Source organism: Tursiops truncatus, chromosome 7, assembly GCF_011762595.2.
Source record: "Tursiops truncatus isolate mTurTru1 chromosome 7, mTurTru1.mat.Y, whole genome shotgun sequence".
In the NCBI taxonomy this organism is placed as follows: domain Eukaryota; kingdom Metazoa; phylum Chordata; class Mammalia; order Artiodactyla; family Delphinidae; genus Tursiops; species Tursiops truncatus.
In genome coordinates this window covers 30,359,561-30,386,358 of record NC_047040.1, presented here as the reverse complement: position 1 = coordinate 30,386,358, position 26,798 = coordinate 30,359,561, and the positions used below count along the sequence as shown (strand labels likewise).

The window sequence follows — 26,798 nt, the reverse complement described above, 5'->3', positions numbered from 1 at the left end:
TCTAGAAATGACTGCATGTTCATTGACATTAGGATTGTGGTCCTTATGAGTTACTTATAGAACCAAGATTAAATGAGAGTTGTGTAGAAGTATAGTATGTAGCAGCTATATGCTTCAACAATGTAAATATAGAACAACTACAAAAATGGAGGGATTAGGGGAAGAGCTTATAAAAAGAGAAGTTTAACTCTTTTTAATAATCATACCAGTGGTGCTATTGGTATTGTTATTTTGAAACTATTATATGTGTAATATAAAGCATGTTGTAACCATGTGATACGTAGTTCCAGCATTTTCTTTGTCTTGAGAAACAGGATTCTTAATGTGGAGGAAAGGAGATACTTATATAATATAGAGGTGCTTGTGATGAAGAGGGAACACATGGAGACCTTCTGGGGTATCCCACAAAAGTCGAGTTCTTGACCTCAGTAATAGTTACAAATATGTTTGCTTTATACCAGTTCTTTAATCCATAGATTTGTTTTGTATGAATTTCTGTATCTTTTTTTCATTTTATAATAAATGGTTAAACCAACAAAAAAGTTGTAATAGGATTTTCCTCACCAAAAATTTTAATATTAGGCAAACTTACATAAACCTAATAGAAGTTTGCCAATAACTTTTACTAAATGTGTTACTTTGGTGGTGGAGCTGTAGGTGGATAACTCGAACCAGTGTGTCCCACCACATCAGACTTACACCCCAGCGTTAGTTAAATCATGCGTATCTGTGCCCATTTGCGTGTGTCCCTCTCTCTGACTGAGTGCCTCACACCACTTCCATATCTCTTCCCTGCTCCTGGAATAAGTTCCTTCAAAGCCCAGTTCATGTGGCACTGCCTTCATGATTCTTCCTCAAAACCCTTAAGCTGAATTGACTCTTACCCTTTGTACATGCAATATCTTTGTTTTCCCAATGAATTGTTCTTACTTGTTATATCTCCTTGATAATGAGCCAGGGACTGATAATTGTTCCTTTTTTCTTTCTGGTATACAGTACAATATCAGTAGCTATGAGGGAATAAATCAATCAGTCAAAATTAGCAGAAAGAAAAACATGACACTCAAAGAACTTGTAGTCTAGTTATAGAAGCAGAATATCCAGAAATGCATCAATAAAAGATTTTTATTTTGTTTTGTTTATTTACAAAGTAGCATATAACAATTGCAGATTAATAGAGAATTTGCTGGATACATAAGTAGGAGAGGAGGAGGAGAATTATTGAGGAGAGGAGGTCTATGAGGAGGTGTAAATGAGTGAGTTTAGCCTCATCTCCATAGTTGATTGGTGGAGAATGCGTACTCTAGGCCAAAGCAGTTGATTTGGAAGGGACCAAATAAATGTTCAATGAATAGTAATTTGAAGAAAATCGTTATCATAACTGAGTTGATAATGGAGTCATAAGAAATCAGGTTTGGAAGACAAAGGATGCCCGCTGGTACCTGTTTAGTGTTTTGTTTTGTTTTGTACTGTTTCAATTTTGATTCACTACAACAGTTAGTAAGTAGTTGTAAAGGACTTTTATATATATATATATTTTTTTTTTAAAGATAACTTTTTTTTTTTAATTTATTTATTTATAGCTGTGTTGGGTCTTCGTTTCTGTGCGAGGGCTTTCTCTAGTTGTGGCAAGCATGGGCCACTCTTCATTGCGGTGTGCGGGCCTCTCACTATCGCGGCCTCTCTTGTTGCGGAGCACAGGCTCCAGACGCGCAGGCTCAGTAATTGTGGCTCACGGGCCCAGTTGCTCCGCGGCATGTGGGATCTTCCCAGACCAGGGCTCGAACCCGTGTCCCCTGCATTGGCAGGCAGATTCTCAACCACCGCACCACCAGGGAAGCCCCATTTTTATGAATTTTTTGTGTATCCTTTCAGGCATTTCCTATGCATATACAAAGATATGTACATATACATACAAATATTCACTAATATCTAGACCCATATGTATATCTTATTTCTTTTTAATATAGGAATAGCATGACCCTATTTTTAAATTGTACAATATTTAATTTCCCCTATAATGTACATATAGGCTGTATCTTATTTTTCACCATTATGATAACATGTAGTGTGTTTTTCTTTTTGATCATATCTGGGATCCTTTAGTTATAATAAAGAAATTTATTCCATTTTCATTTATTGTCATAATAGATAAATCTTATCATATTTTGTTACTCTCTTTTTTACTGCTTCCTCTGTTTTCTATTTTTTACTCTATGGTTGTGGTTTTGTTTTGTGTATTTCTCTTCTGCTGATAATTTGTTGTTTTACTGGGTTTTTTGTAATTGTATTTCATATACTATGACCCATTTCCTGATTTATCAACTTTAGGCAGTAATTACAGATGCCTGCTTTAAAAGGTAAGGAATGCTTTCTCCTAAATCACCTCCTTGTTAGCTTCTGATTTTCATAGTGATATTTTTATATTGTCAGAGTTTATAATATTTACATTTTTCTGTAGTTATTCTTCCTACAAATGTGTAGCCTTCATTTTATATTTAAATGAATGTTTTGCTCACCTCCACACCTGTCATTCCCCAGCTTTGCTGGGCTGAATTCTTCATTTGGATTCAATTCTTGGTTGGCTGCTATTCATTATTAAGTAGTTTTGCAAGATGGGTCAACAAGTGTTATATTCTCTTGAGTTTGTAAATGTTTGAAAACGTTTTTCTTTTGTCTTTATTTATGTTTGAGGCCAGCCTGCATTTGCCTGGATTTTTAGATGACTTGATTTTTCTCTTGACACAATACTTAATGCTTACTATATGCAATAACCCCTAATATTTTCTCTTTTATTATATTTAATTTTCTTAACACTTATTATCACCCATTAAGTTAATTCCATGTTCTATGGTGTTTAATTTGGTTTTTTTTTTAGAAATCTGTACTAAAATATAATGTTAGATGACAGGGCATAGTGATCTAAGGTCACCAGCCACTTGAATTCCATGTGTTCTCTCAAAATATCTTCTTGCCTGGTCTGCTGGGTGCACTGCCTTGAGGGCTTGTTTTCTATGGCCTTCCATTTTGGGAGAGCACATCACCCTAACAAGAGATCAGCCTGCTTAGTGAAGCCTCTTAAATGACTTAAGGTTTTATGTTGCTGGGTTCGTGTTTATCTCTGCTCTGCTCATCCTGCCCTGTCAGCTACAAAGCAGGTTCATGCTTCTTTTCTCTTCTCCCCATTTACCTCCATGAAGTTTCTTCAGGATAGAAGGAAATTTCTCTTTTAGTGGAAATCTGTCTCTTCTAACCCTGCCTCTTCTCCCTTCTGAGGTTGGAACCTCACAAAGATTTACCCTACAATCCCAATGTCCTACCCCTGTCTTCAAACTCTCTTTTTCTAAGTAAAAGTTTGTTGTCTATAGTCCTATGAACTCTTTCTCTTACTTTCAGTAAAATGCCTACCCTGCTAGAGACAAAGGTATATATCAACTCTTGATATACTATCCCTTTTGGATTGAGTTTGAATTTCATTGCATGTTTTAAGATTATGGATGTATTCTAATTATATTGTAGATGGAATTTTCTTCCCAGTTTCTCAATTGTTCATTCATTTAGAGCTCAGGGAACAAAGTCGAATAACCATACTCTTACTCTATCATTTATCACAATCTTCTGTTAGAGATCCTTGATCTGACAGAGATATGATATAAATGCTCTTTTGAGGAAGATTATTCTAATCACCTTTTAAGGTACAGATTAAAGTGGGATATGGTGACATGTCCAAAAAATCTTAGAATAATCTAGCCAGCACAGTCTAATAGAACCTGCTGCAGTGACGGAATTAGTCTGTATTTGCACTGTCTAATATAGTAGTCCCTAGCTCATGTAGCTGTTGAGTACTTGAGATGTGGTTTGTGAAACTAAGAAACTGAATTTAAATTTTTTTAATTGTAATTAATTCCAATTTAAATTTATATAGCATCATATGGTTAATGGCCATCATATTGGACAGTGCAGATTTAGGCAATATAAAGCCTGAACACTAAACTGTGGCTAAAGAAATGGAAATAAAAGAGGCTATCCAAGAGGTATAATGGAAAAAAGAAATAACAATGTTTTTGTAGGGGAAGAGAGAAAGAGGAGATTTAAGCAATTCAAAGGCAAGTGTGCTGGAGAGAATGAGGAAGCTGGTGGTACCATCCAATCAAAAGGGGATATTATCCAGGACTATTTTGAAAAATAGATATTTTAACAGGTTGAGTTCCCAGTGGTAAGGAGACATCCACGTGGAAATGACTATATAAACAATTAGAATTCTCACACTGAATTGGAACAGAGGGAGGTCAGAACAACCAAAAAATATATATTTCCTTGACATTTCTCTCTTGAGAGAGTCTTCTCTGCTTCCATACACCCCTTTACAGAGATTGACTTGTCCTCCCCCACGCGGAGAGATCCTGATATATGGCATAATAATGACGGTTCACAGACATTACTATTTCACCTACTGAGTGATTAATATGAAATTAGTTACTGAAACACTCAGTGGTGCAGAGAGGAGAAATTTGGTTTTGTTTTAGAAAGGAAAAATACAAGGTAAAATATTGCTTTGCATATATGGAGTAACTTTTCATCTGAGAACCTTTACATACTCAGCAAGCTTAATTAATGAGAAAACCTCTAAAAAGGAGAAATGATGAAATAAGGAACACAGATTCTAGTGTTCTATTTCTGTGATTTTTAAAAGTCAAGCTTGGTGTTTTCCTCTTTCATTAATGCACCAGTGTAGCCCCGTGTGGCAGCCATGAGATGTTCATCTTTCTGCTGAGTGATTTCTCTAGAAGGCATCCCACTTAGGAGGAATAGTAACCACACAAAATGCCACCCCCTAACTTTATTGATGTCCTGTGCTCTATTTGCAATGGAAATCCAGCCATATCATCACAGTGCAGCAAGCATCCTCCAGTAATCCAGTCTGCACCGTCCCTGGGAAGATTGTTTTGTTGCAGAATGGAGCAGGTTATCTTCTTCATCAAAAATTATTCAAAACAAACATCCATGAATCTGGAACTAGCATGCATTGAAAGAGGACAGGCAGGGCCTCTTAACGGGTACCCTGCTGTGTAATCTTCCTTTCATCTTCATTCAAAATCCCTTGGAGATTCAAGCTCCCCTTTGCACAAAATATAAATTCTTCTCATTACTCATGTGTAGGGTACATGATTTGACCTAGTCAAAAGAGATATGCAGTAATGTATCCTGGCATTTATTTTCATCTGTTGTGACTTGAAGATACTGGTTTTTTGGTCCTAAACCTTCTTCTTCATCTTTTTACTTTTCCTTCCTCCTCTCTACTCAAACGGGAAAAAAAGCCATTCTGCCAAAAGGGAAAAGACCTTGAAAAATCATGGCTTTTAAAGAATTTTACAAAGAGTTTGATGTTCTGTAAAATAAGACTAGCTGCCATGTGCAAAAATAGCTGTTTTTATTTGAAGAGGAAAAGATACCGAGAGAATTCAGTTTCTGTTTTTTCACTCATCCAGGCCTTCAATATACATTTCCAGGCATATATAGATCTTTCACTTCTAGTCCACGGTCCTCTAATATTCTCTGAGCCTAGTTCTTCAGATTTATCCCCATCCTTTCTTGAGTCTTTCTTTCACCACCTGAGCCAGCATCGTCTTATTTTTCTCCTCCTGTACACAATGTACCTTGTTTACCCGGTGATGTGAGGATACATTCTCTCCTCGTTAGTGGAGAACACCTCCTGACACCATCAAATCACCATCGTCCAATAAGATGCCACAGTGACCTTTCCATTTTAACATGTAACTGGGAATTTAGGAGATCTGGCCTAACACTTTCCAGACTAAATGAAAAATTCTCAAAATTCAGTTGGATTTGGAATCCACCAAAGTATTTTTTTCTGCTCCCATTCCCAGTCTACACAGTAAGTATGCTGATTAGCCGTAGCATTTTGTAATATCACTAAAGGCTTTAGAGCTGTGGAGTTCTGCCAGTAATGGTGTTTAATTCACTTATATGCACCAATTTGTCTCTGTCAGGAGCCTATTAATTTCTTCACTATTCTACTCTGTCCCTAGCCCCTGTATAATGAAACACAATGATCCCCATTTGTGTAACCAAAAAACTTAGAGTCTCTCATAAATTATCTCTGATCCCACTGCTTTTAGTGACCAGAAAGCCCCTGTATTTCTTTTTCATATTTAAATCAATTTTTGCAAGCTCTTTTCTTTAGAAGAATACACTAGAACTCAAAGTCACCAAATGATAAAATCACAGACAAAGTATAAGATTCTGATGGGCTCTTTAACATGCCTCCCTGTCCCAAGTCAGACTTCTTTAATATTACACCAAAGATGGCCTGTTCCCATTTATAGGGAGGAAATGTTACTGAAAATCAGCCTCTTACTCTGCAATCAGCCCAGTCATCAGTGGGCAGGATATTAAAATACCTATAGCATTGCTATAAAAGTAAAGACCCTGTAACAAATAAAGGTCAGAGATATAAAATTAATCCTGTGGAATCTGCTATTGGCATTTCTGCATGGTGTGATCTTGAGTATCCAGGAAAGCGACAGTTAAGTGACTGACTAGGAGGAATTAACATAGATTCAGGAGAGTCTCTCATTGTATCAGCATATAAACTCACATACATCTTGTTCTGCATTTTTCAGGATTGGGGCAAAACATCAGGAGCTAAGGGAAAAGCAAGCAAGAGGTCTTATTGATTATGCCGCTGGTGCAATTGGATCCCTGCATGATATGGACGATGATGAAATGGACCCCAACTATGCCAGAGTAAACCACTTCCGGGAACCATGTGCATCAGCAAATGTCTATAGGTCTCCATCTCCCCCTCGGGCTGGACCACTGGGGTACCCTCGGGATGGCCGTCCACTGTCTCCAGAGAGAGACCACTTAGAGGGTCTCTATGCCAAGATCAACAAGCCATACCAGCCACCAGTGCCAGCTGACAGGTAATAGAACTTATTGAAAGATGAATGTAGTTTTAATTCAGTAAGTTTCAAATCATCTCTACTGCTGAAGCAGATAAAAATATATCCTTCCATCTATTAAACCTGAAATGACATAGTGCCCTTGACAAGTGCTATGCTTTGACCTACCCGTAAGGTATCAGCCATCAAAAATAAAGCAATTGACAGTTCTAAGGTGGCATGAATGAACAGTAGTAGTTGAGTTCATGAGGCAACAGGGAGCAATTTTTGAAGGAATATTGTAACAGAGAGCTAGTGATAAAACTTTGAAGGAATATTGTCCTTTCTCCTAAGAACCCTACTATATAAGACTTATCCAAGAAGATGGCATGACACTTGGAGGTGAAGAGTCAGTGAAGAGAGTGGTGACTTCTAAGTGGGGGTAATTATAGATAGCCTCAGAATTCCAGAAGACTTTGCAAAGATTGGGATTTTCTACTGGAGGCATATGTGATCCTGCATAGATATTCATGGGTGATCAGATGTAGAAAGGAGATAATCTTGGCAATAGGAGTTTGATGAAGTAGAGAAAGATAAGAGGTGACAAGGCCAAGGATCTTTAGGTTTCGCAGCTGAGGAAAGAGATAATAGGACCATCTGTCAGTACAATTGAAGTAGGTAGGAAACAAGATGATTCCAACCCCACCTCCTGCCAAAAGCAAAATGCCTTATCCCTTGAAAGGCTGGTATAGGAGGGTGTTAGTCAATATATATTGTTAGGTGACCCTTGGAATTACACACCGAAGGAATGAATTGACTGACCTTGGTTTAATCTGCTGTAACTTGAAGTCTGGAGGGAGGAGATGAGGGGGGAAGGGTGGCAGGCACAAAGAGCTCTCATTCCAGATGAAAAGAAGACTTGTTTTCCAGATTCCCTTTGGTCCTGACAACCACCCAGTCCCTATTAGTAACCAGCTTTTGTGTGATGGCGTGATATATCGTATATGTTTACCATTTACATTTCCCCAGCTGGGTGATATTATGCACTTTCAATTAGGTTGGGGAGAGGAAGGAAAATCATGGCGTTTTTATGCAGACTGTGAAGTGCAGCTTCACAAGACCGATTACCTTTCAGAGCCTTTCCAATAACCAAGTGGGAAGGAAGGAGCAATTTTTAATCCTTACTGTCAAGCCTCCAGGTTGATAGTATTAAAGAAAGATGGTCACGTTTTTCTTTGGGATAAAATGAAAATATAAATTCCTGTGACTTTGTGAGACAGCCATAACAAAACTGTTAATTCAGAGGACTGATTAAAGGCTGGCCTTTTTCTCCCAAGCCTTTATAAAGGGTTGAATTTTTATCACGTAAATAATGATACCAGGCATGAGTCTCTTCTGGCCCAGACGACAGCCAATCTTCCCTTCTCTAAATCAGATGGGTCTTCGTAGTAAACCCCATGGCAAGGGCCCTCTGCTAGAATCCCAGTGCAGAACTGTTTCTAGGAACCTCCAAAGCCAATATTTCCGATTCTAATTCCATGAAAATAAATAATAAGCATTCTGTTTAAAAATGTCCACTCCTCCAATGCACGTGGAGAATTCTGTGTTAAGCCACACTGAACAGGTTTTCTTACTTCTTTCTTCTTATCCCCAATGGCTAATGTGCATTGAAAGTCTCTAAGAGGAGCATACAACAGTCAATGCTATCACTCCTCAATTTTCTGTCACCTAAGGCTTATTTTTTTTGGCCAAACATTATGACTGTTCTTTGGGACACTAGAAGATTCTATCCTGAAGCTAATTTTCACCCACATAGATTTGACCTGGACAGAAATTTCTTAGGATAATTGTAACTGTAGCCACTATAGAATGATATCAGGAAAAAAAAAATGTTATTTACTGCCCAGCCCAGACATGTATAAGCAATATTCTTTCCTTTGGCTCTGACCTCTACGTATTAATAAATGATCTAAAGTTCTTTCAGTGGAGTTTTAGAGAGTTGTCATATTTTTGGATAACAGATCAAAGTGTAACTCTTTATACTCAGAATTATCTTTATTCTGCTCTTATCTTTACTCATATTTAAAAATTGTTCTGCTCCTTGTTCTTTAAGTCTTAAGCAGTTTTTCTCTTGGCACATAATAAGCATTCAGTAATGTTAGCTATCATCATCATATCATCATCGTCATTATTATTATTACTGGTTTTTATCAGTGAGGTTCTGAAATTTCCAACATGCCTGGGTCCAGGTGAGTCTGAGCGAGTTGCTGTGGCAGCATCCCGAACAGTGCCCATGAGCAGGAACTCTGAGCTCTAACCCTACCTTACTTACAGTTAGAGGCCTGTCATTCTTTTAGTCATCTGTACAGACTTTCACTCACTCAGTAAGTGTTCATTTGGCACCTGCTGCGTTCTAGCTACTGTTGTAAGCTCTAGGGGATGATACAAAGATGACTGATACGGTCCCATTCCAGAGGAAGTCATATTATAGGGAGGAGGGAATCAACACATGTAAAAATAGATAATTGCAACTTAATGTAAACAGAAGAAAAAGAAGCTTTTCTTTTCTAACTCTGCTGCTCACAAAAGGTCTCCAAAAGGAAATGATATTTGAACTGGCTTCATAAGAACTGACCAGATACAGTAGAAAAATTGTTTTCCTTACAGACTAATTAGCATGTACAGGGGTGAAGTGGCCGGAAAGAGCATGGAACATTAGGGAAGCTCAGAACATGGAGAGTGGATGGGAAGGAAGGTGAGAGGAGATGAGGCTGGAAAGCAGATTGGAGCCAAACTGTGAATGAATAGGTTCCATCCTATACTCACACTTATTAATTGGTAGTAGCTGTCTGCAAATCTGTGTTAAGAAGGGTTCTGAGCAGGTTCCCAGAGGTCGGAGATGAAGGGAGAGATGAACGGGTGAAATACAAAGAATTCCTAGGGCAGTGAAAATACTCTGTATGATATTATAAAGACGGATACGTGTCATTATACATTTGTCTAAACTCATAGAAGGTACAACACCAAGAGTGAACGATAATGTAAACTACAGACTTTGGGTAATAGTGATGTGTCAGTGCACGTTCACAGTTTTAACAAATGTACCACCCTGGCAGGGCATGTTATTAAGCAGGGAGGCTATGCATGTGTGGGTGCAGAGGGTATATGAGAAATCTCTGTACCTTCCCCTCAATTCTGCTGTGAACTTAAAACTGCTCTAAAAAAATAAAATCTTATTTTTAAAAAAAAAGGAAAAGAAAGGAAGAAAGAAGGGTTCTGCAGTTATGCTTGAATAGTGGTGTCTGCCCTGGCCTCCAGAAGGATGAGCTGTAGTGTGTGTGCAGTGGGTGATCCTGTGCACAGTGGGAGCCACCAAAATGCCATAATTAGGTAATGAGCTGATAGATCTGTATTTGGGGAAAATAGCTCTGCCAGCTTGATGGCAGACAAAAAGGAAGATGGTTAGATGGTGAGATAAATTAAGATATGATTAGAGTAGTGAAGGATGGCAAGGGTCTGGGATAAGAGAGTGGCACTGGAGACAGGAGAAAATAAGAAACAGCCAGAAACCTTAGCTTAAAACTAGGAGAAAGATGTTTAGCCGAGACCACAGTGGTAAGATTTTCCAATGCTTCAGAGAGGTCATTAGAATGAGGACTAAAAAGAGGATTTGGGATATGGCCACTAAGAGGTTATTAATTAATTTAGAGAGAACAATGTCAATAGCTAGATAGGAGGAGAGGGAAAATTACAATAAGAGGGTTGATTAGGAAGTGAGAACTGAGTGAGCATGATGGTAAAGAGAGAGAAGAGTAGTTGTAAGATGGGAAGGCTTGCAACCTTGAAATTCTTTACATGACAGTATTTCAGAGCTAACGAGAATTCAGAGACCATCCAGAATAGCCTTCTCTTATTATCATTGCAGAAACTGAGGCCCAGAGAAACTGGGTAACTTGCCCAAGATAGCACAGCATGGAGTCAAGACTTTATTTATTTAGTGTCTACTAAGTGTCAGGACCTGAGTTCAGTACTGGGTCCATCAGGAAACAAGGAGGAAGACAGGGACCTTCTTCTCCATATGGAGCTTACTGTCCAGTGGATGCTACAAATGTAAACATGCAATGAGAACACAGTGTGAAAAGTGCTCCTGTAAGGGAAGCATGGGGTGACTGCTGAGTTTGGGGTTGCTGGGTTGGAGGCACAGGGGACAGTGTGGGCGAAAGCCAGGAGGTGAGAGGAAGCACACTGTGTTAGAGGAACTAGAGGAAACGCAATAAAATAGAAACCGGCGTGAGAGGAGTAACGACGAGAGATAAGACACGAGGGTCAGAGAGCTGGGCAAAAGGCAGATGACAGAGCCTGGTGGGCCTCCGTGAGGAGTCTGGACCCCATCCTGAGAGGTAGGGCAGGGCTCACGGAGGGTTGAACTGTGAGACTTAGTCGTGGAATTAAACCCCGCCAGGCAGTTGATCCTCATCTGCAAAAGGAAGGTTATATAAACAGCCTCACACGTTGTGATGCTTAAGTACGATTTTACCTTTTGCTTTTTGGGGGTATCTATATAAAGTATACCTCTATTTGCTCATATATCTCTGTGTCCAAGGAACATGTCATATTGTGTGGTTCACAGTGGTTTCTGAATAGGGACAGCTTCTGCCTCTTACCTCCCTGCTTCTCAAGGGTTGACCCTGAATGCTCAGCCCTTCTGAGAAACACTTGGCTTATAAAGGATTCATCTTTACAAGATGGTGGTTAAGAAAATCCCTACCACCATGTCAGATTCAAAAGACTGCATTTGCCCGGGACTGTTTCTCCCAGGATTTGAACAGGGCATGGGTTAAGTCCCGTCCCCAAAGCCTGACAACTACCTAGGGTTTATAATGCATTAGGCTCCCTCCGCAATGCCAGCATTTCAAGGCCCCCACAGTATATGACCATTACAGCTTTATGTCTGGGTAAGGATACAGTGGTCCCAAATAGGGGCAATGGAAAGTGTGTGTGGCCCTTGACGCAGTTGAGGTTCCGCGTTACCCCACGGGGTTATCTGAAATTCTTTACCAGAGTTAGCCAGATGTGTTGAACCACACACCCCATCAGTAAAAATGCTTTTGGGTGTTAACTCCCCAAAATATGTGTATTTGTTTCTAAGTGATATTCACTTATTTACCTTACTAATATATGCATTGTAGAATATACACCAAATATAGAAATTAATAAAAGAATGAGATTTTGTTTTAAACATAAGTAATAGTTCTAATGTGTTCTTCATCCTCTCAAACGGGGGGCACACAGCTCATTTTGGAGATGATTGGCCTCAAGTTCAGGCTCCGTGGGGACAGGGACCTTGTCTGCTTTGGCTCACCATTATCTCTACAATTCCCAGAACAGTCTACACTCAATAAATAATTTTTGCTCCAAGTAACATTGACCATAGATCCTGGATCAACCTACCTGGACACAGAATCTAAACCTCGTTATTAGCCCTTCAGGTATTTGAAGTGGCTGCTATGACCACCTTCATTAACAAACATTTCTTGAACTCCAACATGAGGCAGGCTCTGTGCTCAGAGCTGGCTTTACAAGGATGAAGAGAACAAATACATAACCTTGAGAAGTATAATCATTTCTTCAGTATAAACGCCCCTAGCTATCTTAGTCATGTCTTATGTTATAATCCACATCTTTAGCCTTGGTAGCCGTCTTCTGAGCACACTCAAGTCTACTGAGTTTATGACTGCCCTCTGTTGAGCGTGCCATGCAGAACTGGATGCTGTGTTTCAGATATGGTCAGAAAAGCACAGAAATCGATGGGACTCTTACATCCTTTGGTCTTAATTCTTTACACTTGTTAATGTGGCCTAATTAACAAGGCAACTAATCAGCTGTCATTATTGCACCAAGTTAAATATTTGCTTGTTAGGTTTGGCCAATTGTTATAGCCAATAAAGATATTTTAAAGTATTGATTTTTGTCCTCCAATATATTAGCTACCCTTCCTAGGTTTATGCCATCCTCATATGTAATCATTGTGGACTCGTATATGTTATTGATAAGACCATTGGTCAATGTCAAGTACAATCCCTGCAACTCATCACTCGAGACCTCCATCAATCGATACTCCTTCAGATGTTAAGTTAGCTATTAATCCAGTCTACTGTTTATCTGGTGTGCATTTTTGGTTCATCCATGAACATCATGGAAGACTGTTTGTTAAAAACCATAACTCATTAGATGTCCCTAAGCTTGTCATCAGAACTAATGTTATCTTCCTACCGTGTTACTTGAATGTCCATTTGGTTCAGAGTTGGGCTCAACAGTTGTCCACAGAACAGACTAGCCAAATTTCTAGGGGCCTCAGAAGAGCTGTCAATAGCAACAGTGTGTTCAGTCAGACCCCGTTTGGCTGTAAACAATAGAAAACCCAACTGATATACTTGTCTCAACCTTCAAGGAAAGTAGGTGGCCCTGGCCCTCTTTTCATTTCTTTTCCTCTACTTTCCCCCAGCGGCTAGGCCTTTTTCTCATGTTGCCTCATGATTCTCAGATGGCTATTGCAGCTCCAGACTTTGTGTCCACTCTCCAAGAAGCAAGTAGGAAAAAAGTGCAAATGGCCAATGAAATGTGCCAATCAAATTCATCTCTTTGAAAAGATTTCCCAGGAGACCCCAACAACTTCTCATCGGCAAAACCTATAAGTCTCTTGTAGTTACAAGGAGGTACTGAGAAATAGTGTTTCATCTTTCCAGTAAGTAAAGACAAGGGAGAAAGGATTCCACTCCATGGAATCCACCACAGATTACCTCTAGATGATATCTCTTCTTTTGTTTTTTAATTCCATTTCTTAATGCAAAAATTATAGATTGATGCTACAATATATTGATGCTGTTCAGTATATTGTTGTGGGAGGCAATTCTTATTATGTAGACCCTCTTTTATAGCTAAGACCCAAATATTTCAGTCTGAATAACTTCTAATATCACTGAAGTAAAGCAAGTGGGGAACATGTATTCTTAGTTTTCTGGAAAACTGAAAACATACTGAAAAAATATGTTTGGGGAAATTCAAAGATAAGGATGATGAAGGATAGGAAAAGTGTTAACAGGAAAGCTTCATGGCCAGCTGTGAACATCTCTTGTGCTCCTGGGGCAATGCAGGATCATTGATGTCTCTTTCCCAAACAGTTGCTTGACTTCAGAGGTTTAATATTTCAGTGAGTCACAGCTTTGTCATGCATGGTTCATGCCTCTGTTGGTGTTTGTCCCCAGTCTCTTTCTCCAGTGACTTTTCCTGTTAATTTTGCTTTCATTTAACAGCTTTTTTGCTCTCACTTCTGATTCACAGCTTTGTGAGGCTGTGTGTAGGGATTTGAACAGTGAATACAGTAGATTACTTGGAGATGTTTTTTTTTAGTTTCTACAAACAGAGCCAAAGTACTCTTGGTTCAGTTTGGGAATCCCAGTGATAAATGCCATATCCATAGAGAGTTAAAATTCATCAGTTGAACAAAGCAATCAGATTTTTTTCCTTAGAACATATTACCATCAATTTTTAAGTGACTTTTAAAGAATAATGAGAAATCTCTTAATGAAAGAATCTCTATGACCAGATAAATGCTAATAGTAACTGATATACCATTAACTCTACTTTCCTCCATCCCCTCTCTTTAAAACTTGATGTTCTCATTAGTTTTTTTTTTTTTCCATCTTCTGAGAGCCCTACTCTTGGGACTCTACTAGACTTATGTTTGCCTAAGTTGAGAACTTCCGGGGGTGACAAATGTAGACAACCTTCTCCTTTATTATGCATGAGCTAGGTAAGGATGTTTGGCACTCAGTGACCATCCATTTCCAAGACCTCCAGCCCTGTGCCATCCCCAGTCACTGGTAGTAAGTGAGCACATTTGAGGAATGCTTGCCAAAGAGTTACTCTGATTTCTTAAAGCTGTCATCTAAGCATTGACTTGACTTTTTTTCAAACAAATGTCCTGATCCTGAGGATATATTCATCTAACTTATCCTGTTTACCAAGAGAGGTAGGAGGGAATATACAAAATTTTTTAGACATCGTAGATAACACAGAACAGAACCAAATACAGAGTCTTCTGCCCTCTAGGGGGATGCAGCTTATATATTGGAAAAGTAATGGTGATATGCTTTGAGAAGGGTAAGCCAAAGAGGCTATAGGAGCACAAGAGAAGAGCACTGAATGCAGATCTGGGTGGCCAAAGAAGACTCCTTGGAATCTATATTGTGACCTAAAGAACAAGTAGAAATTAATCAGGCAGGCAGAAGAGCATGACAAAGGCCCAAAGAGAAAACATGGTACACTTAGGGAACTGCATATATCAGAACAGCTAGAGTGTGTTATGTAAATTGGGGCCAGCTAGAGGAAGAAGATGGAGGTGAACACAGGCCATATTGTTAAAGGCCATATAATCTGAGATAAAGCATTTAGACTCAAGAGCAACAAGGAACCCTTGACATGGAGGTAGCTTGTTCAGATTTATGCTTCGGAAAGTAACAGAAATTCTGTAGAGTAGGTATCTATTTCACAAGTATGAAACTAGCAGCTCAGAGAAATTAAGAATCTTACCTATAGTAACATAGGTAATAATACGTTGGCAGAGCCAGGATCCCAGCCCAGGTCTGAGTCCAAAATCCATGCATGAGCTTCCAGCTATGCTAGGGATTTTCAAACTACAGGCTGTAACCTTGAAATCAATTTGGTGGGATCAACCAACATTTTTTTTAAGAAAATAGGATTGACAAGAATAGAAAAGATCATTGCAATAGATTGTAATAAGTGTAAGAATTATTTCATAATTTCTTTAAGTTATATATGTATGTAAAATGTATATACATATATGCATATGTATACAGAGTATACAGGGTATGTGAGTGAATACTGGGATATGATGCAAAATGCATTTATCACTGTAGATTGCAGTTTACAAATGTTGGAATCCACTAAATGTGCAAAGAGCATGCATGTTGCTCCTCACCTGCCAGACACCCTGCCCTCCCTCTCTCCCTCATTCATTCATTCATTCCATTAAAAAATATTAGATGTCTGTTAGGTGCAAAGCATCCTACTCAAAGCTATAGAGGTACAAAGAAGTATCAGAAGCCTTAGGCTTTGACCTACTTCTCTGTAGTGGCACTAGATTTGTGTTGATCTACCACGGTTACTCCAGGCCTCTTGTGACCTGAGGCTTGCATTACTCTATTAGGTGAAGCCACATACCTATTCATTACACAATCTTTGCTGATGCCAGAGACAGATTCCAAAGAACGCTCTTCATAATTTCTGTATTTAATGCAATGTGTAATCAAGAATAAGCCATTGTTAGGTCAATTGCTTTCCTGTGTTTATCCTTTCAAACAGTAAATAATCAGTGGGATGAGAAAGGGCAGTAAAAGATAGTTTTAATGTCAGTACTCATAAGTGTCCAACATCTTAAAGAGATGTTTTAATATTTATACACTGCAGAATACTCTCCCCTCTGGAGATCTGACTGGGAATTGATATGAACTCAGACAGAAATAGAGTTCAAGAGCCATTGTTTTGCACAGACTTTCCATCAAGCCTGAGTAACACTCTGGATTCCCTCAAACGTGGCTATTACTCAGCCTCTGGCTTTCCTCTGAGCACAAGGCTAGGAGGGATATTCGCTTCAATGCAGACACAGTGGATTTTCTATGTCAAGGTCAGTAGGTGGACTGGGCGCAAGCCATGCCCATCCTTAGAGCAAAGCCTGGCTGGATATCCTTATACAACTCCTTCTTATTTTCTTTCTGGCTTAGTATCCTCATCTATAAAATGAGCATAATCGTAGTACCTACCTAAGACTGTTGTTACAAGAATTTAACTGAGTTTATACATGAAAACAAACAAACAAAAAAACCAGCATCCAGCAGTTAATAAGCACCATTAAAGTTTAAGCTAGTATTATATATGCTGTTATCTGGGCATTTACACCATTCTGCAATTAAGAGTACTATTAATCTCCTAGGAGTGAATTAAAGTTGGGTGGAGAGTTCCAAAATGTTCTTACTTCTCCATTTCGTAAATTTTTCTTTCAGTTTGGATGAACAGTTCTTGCCAACATGACCTCATGTATTTTTGTTTGCTTCTTTCATAACAGTATACTTATTATATATAGCCATGTTTGTACATATTTATAATTACTTCTTAACTCTTTATTTTGAAATTTTATAAAGTCACAGGAAGTTGAAATATAGTGTAGAGAAATCTCCTGTACACTTCACCCAGTTTTCTCCAGTGGCTGCATCTTACATAATTAGAATACAATATGAAAATCAAGAATTTGATTTTGGTACAATGTGTGTGTAGTTCTATGCCATTTTATCACACATCTAACCACTTCTGCAATCAAGATGTGGAACTAATTCATCAACACAAAGCTATCCTTCCTGCTACCCCTTTATAGTTATACACCCTCTTCCTTCCACCATCCCCAACCCCTGGCAATCATTAATCTGTTTCACATCTCTATAATTCTGTCACTTCTAGAATACTGCATAAATGGAATCATATAAATGAGGAAGTTCGTGACCTTTTGAGATTGGCTTTTTTCACACAATATAATGCCCTTGTGATCCATCTGAGTTGTTGTGGGTATCAGTAGTTCATTCCTTTTATTGCTGAGTAGTAGTCTGTGGTATGGACGTACCACAATTAGTTTAATCATTCACCTATTGAGGGACATTTTAGTTATTTCCAGCTTAGTAACGGAGCTGCTGTGAATAGTCACCAATAGATTTTTGTGTGAACATTAAGTTTTATTTCTTTCTTTCCTATCTGTAAGTTTCTAACTTTATTTCCTTATCTTGTCTTATTACAATGGCTAGAACTTCTAGTTCTGTGTTGAACAGCAATCGCAAGAGTGAACTCCTTGACTTGTTCCTGACCTTAGGAGGAAAGCATTCAGTCTTTCAACATTAAGTATCATGTTAGCTTGGTTTTTTGTAGATGTCTTTATCAAGTTGAGGAAGTTCTCCTTAATTCTTAGTTTTCTGAGTGTTTTTTTTTTTAAATCATAAATGGGTATTGAGTTTTGCCTAATGTTTTTCTGTTTCAGTTGGTATGATCTTGTGATTTTCTTCTCTAGCATGTTAATGCATTGGATTACATTTATTATTTTTCAAAGACAGAACCACCTTGCATCCTGGAGTAAAACGCATTTGGTCATGGTATATAATTCTTTTCATATATTACTGAATTTTATTTGCTAAAATTTCTGTACGAATTTTTGCATCTATATTCATGAGGGATATTGGTCTGTAGTTTTGGAGTGTTTTTGTACTCTCCTTGAGTTTGGTATCAGGGTAATACTGACTTCATTGAATGGGTAGGAAAGTGTTGCCTCCTTTTGTTTTCCTGGAAGAAATTGTATAGAAATGATGTTAATTCTTCTTTAAACATTTGGTAGAATTCTCCAGAAAAACCATCTGGGCCTAGAGATTTGGGGGAGGTTTTTAATGAGGAGTTCAGTGTCCTTAATAATTATAAGGCTGTTCAAATTATATTATGTGAGTTTTTATAATTTTTACTTTTCTAGGAGTTAGTCTGTTTCATCCAAGTTGTCAAATTTTATGTGTATGGAGTTGTTTATAGTATTCTTTTATTATTCTATTGGTAGTATGTTCCCTTACTGAACTATGGAGTCTAGTAACATCCTCTGTTTCATTCCTGATTTCAGTAATTTGTTTCTTTTCTCTTTTTTCTTTGTCAGTCTCGTTGGAGGTTTGTTAATTTTATTGATCTTTTCTAAGAACCAGCTATTTGATTTTATTAATTTTCTCTATTAATTTTCTGTTTCAAATTTCACTGATTTATGTTCTTCATTATATCCATTTTCTGCTTACTTTGTTTTTTTGTTTTCTTTTTTCTCTTTTCCTGAATTTTTTGCAGTGGGATCTTAGATTAGTTATTTGAGACTTTTTTTCTTTTCTAGTGAAGCATTTAATGCTGTAAAATTCCCTCTCACTGCTTTAGCTGTATCTTATAAATTTTGATATATAGCATTCTCATTCAGTTCATTGTATTTTTTTGTATTTCCCTTGAGACTTTCTCTTTGACCCATGGATTATTTAGAAGTGTGTTGTTTAGTTTCCAACTGTTAGGAGACTTTCCTATTATCTTTCTGTTCTTGATTTCTACTTTTACTCCATGTGATCAGAGAACAAACTCTGTAGATTTTTACTTTCTGTTTTAAAGTTAAAATATCCTCATGTGATTGTGGATTTATCTATTCTTTTAGTCTTCTCAATTTTTGCTTTATGCACTTTGAAGTTTGTTATTAGGTGCTTGCAAATTTAGGATTGTCATATATTGGTGAATGATTGACCCATATATTATTATGGCTCATCTCATTTTATTTCTGGTAATTACTACTGCTTTAAAGTCTACTTTGTCTGATATTGATATAGTTATATCCTCTTTCTCTTGCTCAGCTTTTGCTTAGTATATCTTTTTCATTCTTTTACTTTCAATATTTCTGGATCCTTATATTTAAAGTGTGTCTTTTGTAAGAGGCATATAGTTAGGTTTGGTTTTGTTTTCATGTCCAGTCAGGTAATTATCTGTATTTTAATTGTAGTATATATGCTGCTTACATTTAATGATTCTGCATATATAATTTGATTTAAATCTCTGTTTCACTCTTCATTTTCTACTTGTTCCACCTATTCTATGTTTATTCTTCTCTGTTTTCTTGCCTTTTCAAGATCATTAATCAAGCATTTTGTGTGATTCAGTTTTTCCCTTGAGTTTGAGTTTGTTATACATTTTTTAAAAAATTATTTATTTTTGGCTACATTGGATCTTCATTGCTGCATGCAGGCTTTCTCTAGTTGTGGTGAGCGGGAGCTACTCTTCATTGCAGTGCGCGGGCTTCTCATTGCGGTAGCTTCTCTTGTTGCGGAGCACAGGCTCTAGGCATTCGGGCTTCAGTAGTTGTGGCACATGGGCTCAGTAGCGGCTCATGGGCTCTAGAGTGCATGCTCAGTAGTTGTGGCACACGGGATTAGTTGCTCTGTTGCATGTGGGGTCTTCCCAGACCAGGGCTTAAACCCGTGTCCCCTGCACTGGCAGGTGGATTCTTAACCACTGTGCCACCAAGGAAGCCCTGTTACACATTCTTTCACTCTTCTTTTATTACCTTTAGTACTCAAGAGATGATAACACACATTCTTGACTTATTGTAGTGTAAGATAAATTAGTACTTTTATCATTTCTTGAACAATGTATGGACGTTGGAACACTTTAACCACATTTAGCCCACCTACTTTTTAGGCTATGCTTTCATGTATGTTAAATCTACATATCTTTTGAACCCTGCAATACAGTGTAATTATTGTTTTATATGTTAACTATTCATCTATTTTAACTATTTCTATTTCTCCTTGTTTCTCTCTGAATATCTTTGCTTCCATCCTGGGATATTATTCCTTTTTCCCTTTATAACTTACTATGGTATTTCTTGTAATGTGGCAAAGCCTCTCAGTTTTTGTTTGTTTTAACATGTTCTTATTTCATATTCATTTTTAGGGATATTTTCTTTGGGTATGTAGTTATCAGGGGTTTTTTGTTTGCTTGCCTGTTAATGTTTTAAAGGTATCATTCCATTATTTCTGGCTTCCAATGTTTTCATCAAAGTCTGTTGTCAGACTACTGTTACTCCTTTGAAAATAATGTATTTTTTGTCTTTGATTTATTTAAAATTTTTCTGTCTTCGGTTTTTCAGCAGTTTTACTATGGTGTGTGTGTTGGGGGGGGTTACTGGTTTAAACAGGGTTAGGATTTGTAGAGCTTCCTAAATCTGTGATTTAATGGCCTTCATCAGTTTGGAAAATGCTCAGCTGTTGTCTCTTTAAATATTGTTTCTGTTCCATTTTCTTGCTCTCTCTTTTCCTTCTTTCTTGCTCTGTCTCTCTTCCTTCTTTCTTGCTCTGTCTTTTCCAAAGACACAAAAATAGTAGACCATTCTGTACATGTATGTGTTCCTTGCTGTCTGTTCTGTGCTTCTGTTTTGCTTGCTTGTTTTTTTTTCTCTACATTTCAGTCTGGTTATTTTTGAACACCCTGTCTTCCAGTTTAACAGTCTTGCCTTTTGCTCTAGCCAAAGTTCTATTAATCCCATCTGTTGAGTTCTTAATTTTAATTACTGTGATTTTCAGGTTTAAAGTGTCCATTTGTTTGTTTTACCCCAATATCCTACTGTTCTGATGAAATTCTCCATCTTATCATCTTTTTTCTTGACTTTATTAATTACAGTTTTTTTCAGAACCATGTCTACTAATGTAAATATCTGGATTAGCTGTGGGTTGATTTGTACTGTTTTATTTTCAGTCATTTGGTCGTATCTCCTGGTATGCATTGATTGAACGCTAGACATAGCACTTGAAAAATTGTAGAAATAATCTCAGGTTGATGTTATCTTTCTCCAGAGAGGATTTTTTTTGCTTTCTGGCAGGCAGTGAGAGTAGGGGCATACTGCCTTAATCCAGTCTTGGAATTAGGTGGCTGGAAGCTGGATTTTAGTTGTTTTAACTGTAGTCTCTTTGTAGTTTATTCTTACCCTGGGGGTGTAGCCTTTCTGTGATCCTAACTGGAAATCTGGGTTGTTTACCAGGCCCTTATTCCTTAGCAGACATAAACTCTAATTTCTATCTTCCCAACCCCATGGGAATGTCAGATTTTCTGCTTAGTCTACAAGTCTCTTAGCCACTAAACTCTGCTCACTTTTGAGCACTTGATTCTGTGCTACTTATGAATTAGCAAATGAGTTGCAGAGAATAGTGCCACAGAATATTGGGCTTAATTCAGTGTGCTTACCTGCTTTTCGGAATCAGTCTTGGCCCCTCAATTTCTGGCTGCTTTGGGAGTTCTCCAATGCCATCAAGCAGTTTTTTTGTTTTGTTTTGTTTTTTCCCTAATTGGTCCAGCTTCTCTGGTTCTTCTTATGGAAGTGAGACGTTGTTAGAAGAATAAAAAAACTAAGATATATGATAGCCACATGTATAGGGTCTGGTACATAGTAAGCACTCATAAATGATTTGACATTTGGATCTAAATATATACTGATTTTGAAAAATTGTAGAAAAGATTTGTCATTAGCATTCAGTTTTTTTCATGTTGTTCTTTCTTGTGGAGGCCCCAGAGGACAGCATCACTGTCGTGCTCTTGAGTGTTGGTCTCATGAACTTTACATCAGTAACATTTCTGAAGGCTACCTCTCCTTACCGTGCTCTCACTCAGAGACCCTGTAGGCCATTGTCACCATTTCAGTGACCATATTTAGCAAGTGGGAGGTAAGCTTGTCTCCTCCTCTTGCAGCTCATGCCTCAGTATTTTTCCGTAGAGAATAGCGAACCTGATGGTGCTCAACTTCAGCCCTTTCTCTGCTTAACTGTTTTCCTGTGTTCTGCCACAGCTTTCCACCCACTGCAGCTTGGTTCCAGGCTTTTTCTTCTGGCAGCGAGGCCAGTGTTGGTGAAAGCTGGCAAGCATCTTATGAATTGGTTTCTCTGTGCACTTATGTGAGTGAAAACTAAGAAATGCCAAGAAAAAGAAGTAGAACTAGATCTAAATGTTTCAGAAATTCAGGACATTATAGTACCAAAAGGCTTGTACGTGCTTAATTCCAGTTGAAAGTCTGGAAAACAGCTTTTATGAGTGTATGTTATTTCCGAGTCTTAAAATGAATTCACTGGAAACTTTTTCCAGTGAAAAATTTAAAGTGGTAGACTTCAACAGTAATTTTTAGATCGTATGAGTCTACATGCAGTTTTGAAGAGGCTCAGTCCGTAGATTTCCTTTTGGGTCATTTTTTTTTTGTCTGAGAAGGAATTTCTCCAAACTTAGCTATATCAGATAGAATATGTCCAGAACTTACTTAGATGTGGGTTTTAGGATATAGAGACATAATATATATGAGGATTTTCAAGACTAAGGCTGGTGATAGTGATGAAGATGATGATGATAGCTAATAATAGTATTCATTGAACACTTAATATGTGCTCAGTATTGAGACATTCTACATGCATTGTCTTGCCTCTTGAGAAGTATCTAACTATCCATTACCTCTCTTGAGATGATCATCTTTCTCCTAGTGTTCAATAGCTTGGAATTTGAATTTGGGAATTTGGAATTTGAATTTCGTAACTCTACCACTCTGTGGTCCTTGGCCGTAGTATGTCACATCTTTGAACCTCTCTTTCTTCACCTCTAGGGTGACTATGATGTCGTGTCTCATAGGATTCTTGGATATCTGAAGAGTTAATGCGTGTTAAACTCATAGCACGTGGCTGTCTCGTTTTGAGTGCTAAGCAAATTTTGACCATTATTTTTTTTCTCACTTTTTCTTTTTTTTTACCACTATTGGTTAAGATACCCTTCCCTTCAGTAGATCAGTCAGGTGGAGAATGTAGTGAATAGACATATCTAAAACTAGGAGAAAGGGGGATTACAGGAACCACTGAGGATGTGTCCTGAACCAGCTTACCTTTCAGGCCAGGGCTTAGAAAACAAGGTTCTTTTACACTTGTTTGAGTTTCATAAAATTTACTATTTAATGACTCCCCATTCATTCAACCAATATTTATTAAGATTTGGCCATAGTTCTTACTATCATGGAACTTAAGATCTACTGGAGGAAATAAACATCAAATAACTGTAACTATTTCTTGAGTACTCCCAAGGAAAAGTACAAGGTGCTGTGAACATATTTGATGTTATGAAGGAATTAACTGAGAAAGTGACATTTAAGTTGAGACTTGAAGGGTGAGTAGTTGTCAAAGTTTGGTGGGGGAAAAGGAATGAAGGGCATTTCAGACAGAAGAGCAACATAGGGGAAAGCCCTGATGTGGAAAAGAGCTTGGCATGTGTGAAGAAGTGAAAGAAGGTCCTCTTACCAACACCAGGCAGAGCACAAAGAACTGAGGCTTAATAATTGGATGGGTTAATCAGTCTGCATGGTACTTTCATTCTCTTCATTGGACCAAGAGGTATGCCCTAGCACAGATCACAACATAGAAAAGCTGCTTCATTTTCCTCAGCATCACATCTCAGTGTACCCATCATTATCAGCCTATTCAGGGACATGCACCTCCTAGCTCCCAGAGATCTAACCCATTTCCCACCCCATCACTCACTCACAGGGCTATGAGATGCCTTATTAATCTGATAAATGTAAGCTCCTGCAGTTACAGATCAACTATTAATGGTCCGAGGTCGTGGTTCTCAAACTTGAGCTTGCAGAAGGATCACCTGAAAGGCTTGTTACACCACAGATCTAGGCTCCATCCCAGAGTTTCAGATTTAGTAGGTCTGGGATGGTGCCCTAAAATTGACATTTCTAACAAGTTGCCTGGTGGTACTGATGCTGCTGGCCTGGGTTCTGTACTTGGTGAATCACTAATTTAAGGTGTCTTTCTTCTTTCAGCAGTTTAACAATCACCATTAGTTAACTCAAAGAAAAATACTCAGGGAGGGCCCAAAAGGGAAAATACTAAAATCAAAGCTACACCTTGTAGGTAACTGCTACATTTGCTTAATTGAACCATACCTTCTTATAGGCAAGACTTACCTTAAATATCTGTATTCCCAGTGCTTAGGACATCGTAGGTACCCAATATATGTTGATTCAATGAGTTGATTAGTGAAGGAATCACTGAATGGATCTATTTCAGTGGCTTTTATACGTTATTCTTTGGAAAGTTCTCATGATTCCTTTCAGTCTGAAAGGCCTTCTTGGAGAATAAATTATTGTCATTCTGTTGGAATACAACCTCAGAAACTGCAGAGTCAAGATATGCCTGTATTTTAAGTGCTTACTTGGATTAAAAACTGAATTGCTAACAGGATTTACCAAATGCCAAGTTTGCTGAGACTCAGATTGCTTACATGCATGTTTGGTTCTAAGTTCTTTCGTCAGTCAGTACATTTCTGTGTCTAATTGCGATCTTCATGTGTTGGGGTATTTTTTTTTTTTTGACACCAGCCCATGAATTTTCAGTCAAAACCAGCTTTAGTAATTTTCACAGGTATAACTAAAACGAGGCTCGTAACTACCAATGTGTCACCTACATTACATGGATAATGAATTCAGAGGGGCTGTACCTCAGTTCACCTTGTGATTCAGAAAACGGTCTGCTCTTTTTCCCATTTTCACCCTCACAGTGTCGTAAAACATTTTTAATGAACGCTTTCACATCTTTTCTCGTTCCAGGAGCGTGGAGTTTTAGTAGATGATGCAACATAATTTTCATTTGTGATTCTTTATATTTGTCTTTGGAATCCTTATATTTGGATTAAAGGAAAAGAAAAATGTCCAAGATTATCATACTCCTCCAAGACATAATATTTGTAACCTGGAAGTATATTACTGCCACCAGTCAAATCACAGTCTAGGTCCTGATGTTTGCAGCTGGGTTTGATGTGGGCCTTCCATCAAATCTCAGATGTGAGCCTGGCACTGGCTAATGGGTCAGAGTCTTCTATGTACTCTAATGAGCCAACCTAAACAATTCTGTGCCCAGCTTTTAGCTTGGACCTTGACCCTAGCTGACACCTGTAAAATCGCAAGTAAGTTCTCCGTAGGCGCTAATAGAGTCCTAGTTAGAGAAAAAGTCATTTTAGCATCAGCTGACATTTATTCTTTTGCCCTGCCCCTTGTTTGTTTTGAACGGATTCACCTAACTGGGGTCAGCCACCAAAAAAGGATGTGGTGCTGTACTTGTTGTTTCTGGTTGCCCACTGCTAAAGAATATCTTGGAGATGATATTTCCTATTCTTCTTTAAACATAAAAGTTGAAGAATTCGAACAATGGATCCAAAGTATCATTGCAAGAGTGCACGCACTTTGAGAACTCAGCTGAGATGAGGAGTTTTCCCAGACATGTATCACCTTTGGGCCTCCGGGGTAGCTGTGGCCTGGCCAGGCACTTCCTTCGGGCCCTTCAGAAGGCAGCTGAATGATGCTCATGTTAACATTTCACTGTGCATTCATTCTTTTTTAAAAAACTGTCATTTAGTTTTAAGTGCTAATATGCATATGGTTAATTAAGAAGCCAAAATTGGCTATAAGCTTGGTGAGCTCTGAGAACAGGGAGAGAGAGAGATCATTACGCTTCTGTTCATAGTTAGCTACTGTGAACCAGCTGATAATGTGCAAAATTCAGATTTCGTAAGTGGCATTTTAAATGAATGGTTAATGGCTGAAGATTAATTAAACAGTCAGAATTGCTAAAGAAAAGCTGTTTAGAATTATGTTTATAGGCCAGTCACTTGCACACTGAAACTGAAATCCTGATAGATTGTGGCCTTTTCTGTTTGCCGAGAGAGATTTTTAACAAAGCAGGCCTTCCCGCGTAGGAAGACCCATCCTTCTCACACACCGCGTGGCCTGGCAGTAGCCTCAGGGACGTTCCTTTGGAGGAAAGGCTGCCAAGTAGGAAAATGGGCTAGAAAAGTATTTTGTTGAAGGGATCTTCATTAAAGCCTTCATCCCGGGTAACGAGGCATATTTTATTCCTTCCTGAGTGCTGCGTAGTTCTGAGTTAGTGCAGACAGAACCCATGGGGTTTTTAAGAAGCTGCTCTGCAATTCTGTAAGAGTGACAAAGCATTGCAGGATATTGTTTCCAACCTGTAGTGGATACTTCCTTTAGGCTGAAACTGCTAGCCGTCTCGGAAGTGGAAACATGGATTTTGTGCAACTGGCTCTACCATAGGTTCCTTGGGGGCAAGGTTTGCCTCGTGCATAGGAGGTGCTGTAAAAATATATTTTGAATGAATAGCTCAACTCAATAAACACTGAAGAAATAAAGAAATGAACGGGCTACTGAAAAGTTTGGTAGTGGAATATCAA

The 26,798-nt window shown here is 38.2% G+C and overlaps 1 protein-coding gene across 4 annotated transcripts in view; it reads left to right on the top strand.

The window, feature by feature from the left end:
- Nucleotides 1-26,798, top strand: part of PARD3B (par-3 family cell polarity regulator beta) — a 1,035,628-nt gene that overhangs the window by 839,333 nt on the left and 169,497 nt on the right. For 3 of the 4 annotated variants that reach the window (XM_073807365.1, XM_019939073.3, XM_073807367.1), the window contains one exon: nt 6,645-6,947. The exons of the other annotated variant lie outside the window; for it this stretch is intronic. In XM_073807365.1, coding sequence (XP_073663466.1) covers nt 6,645-6,947 — 303 coding nt within the window. The remainder of the gene's footprint in view (nt 1-6,644; nt 6,948-26,798) is intronic. 4 annotated transcript variants of the gene reach the window in all.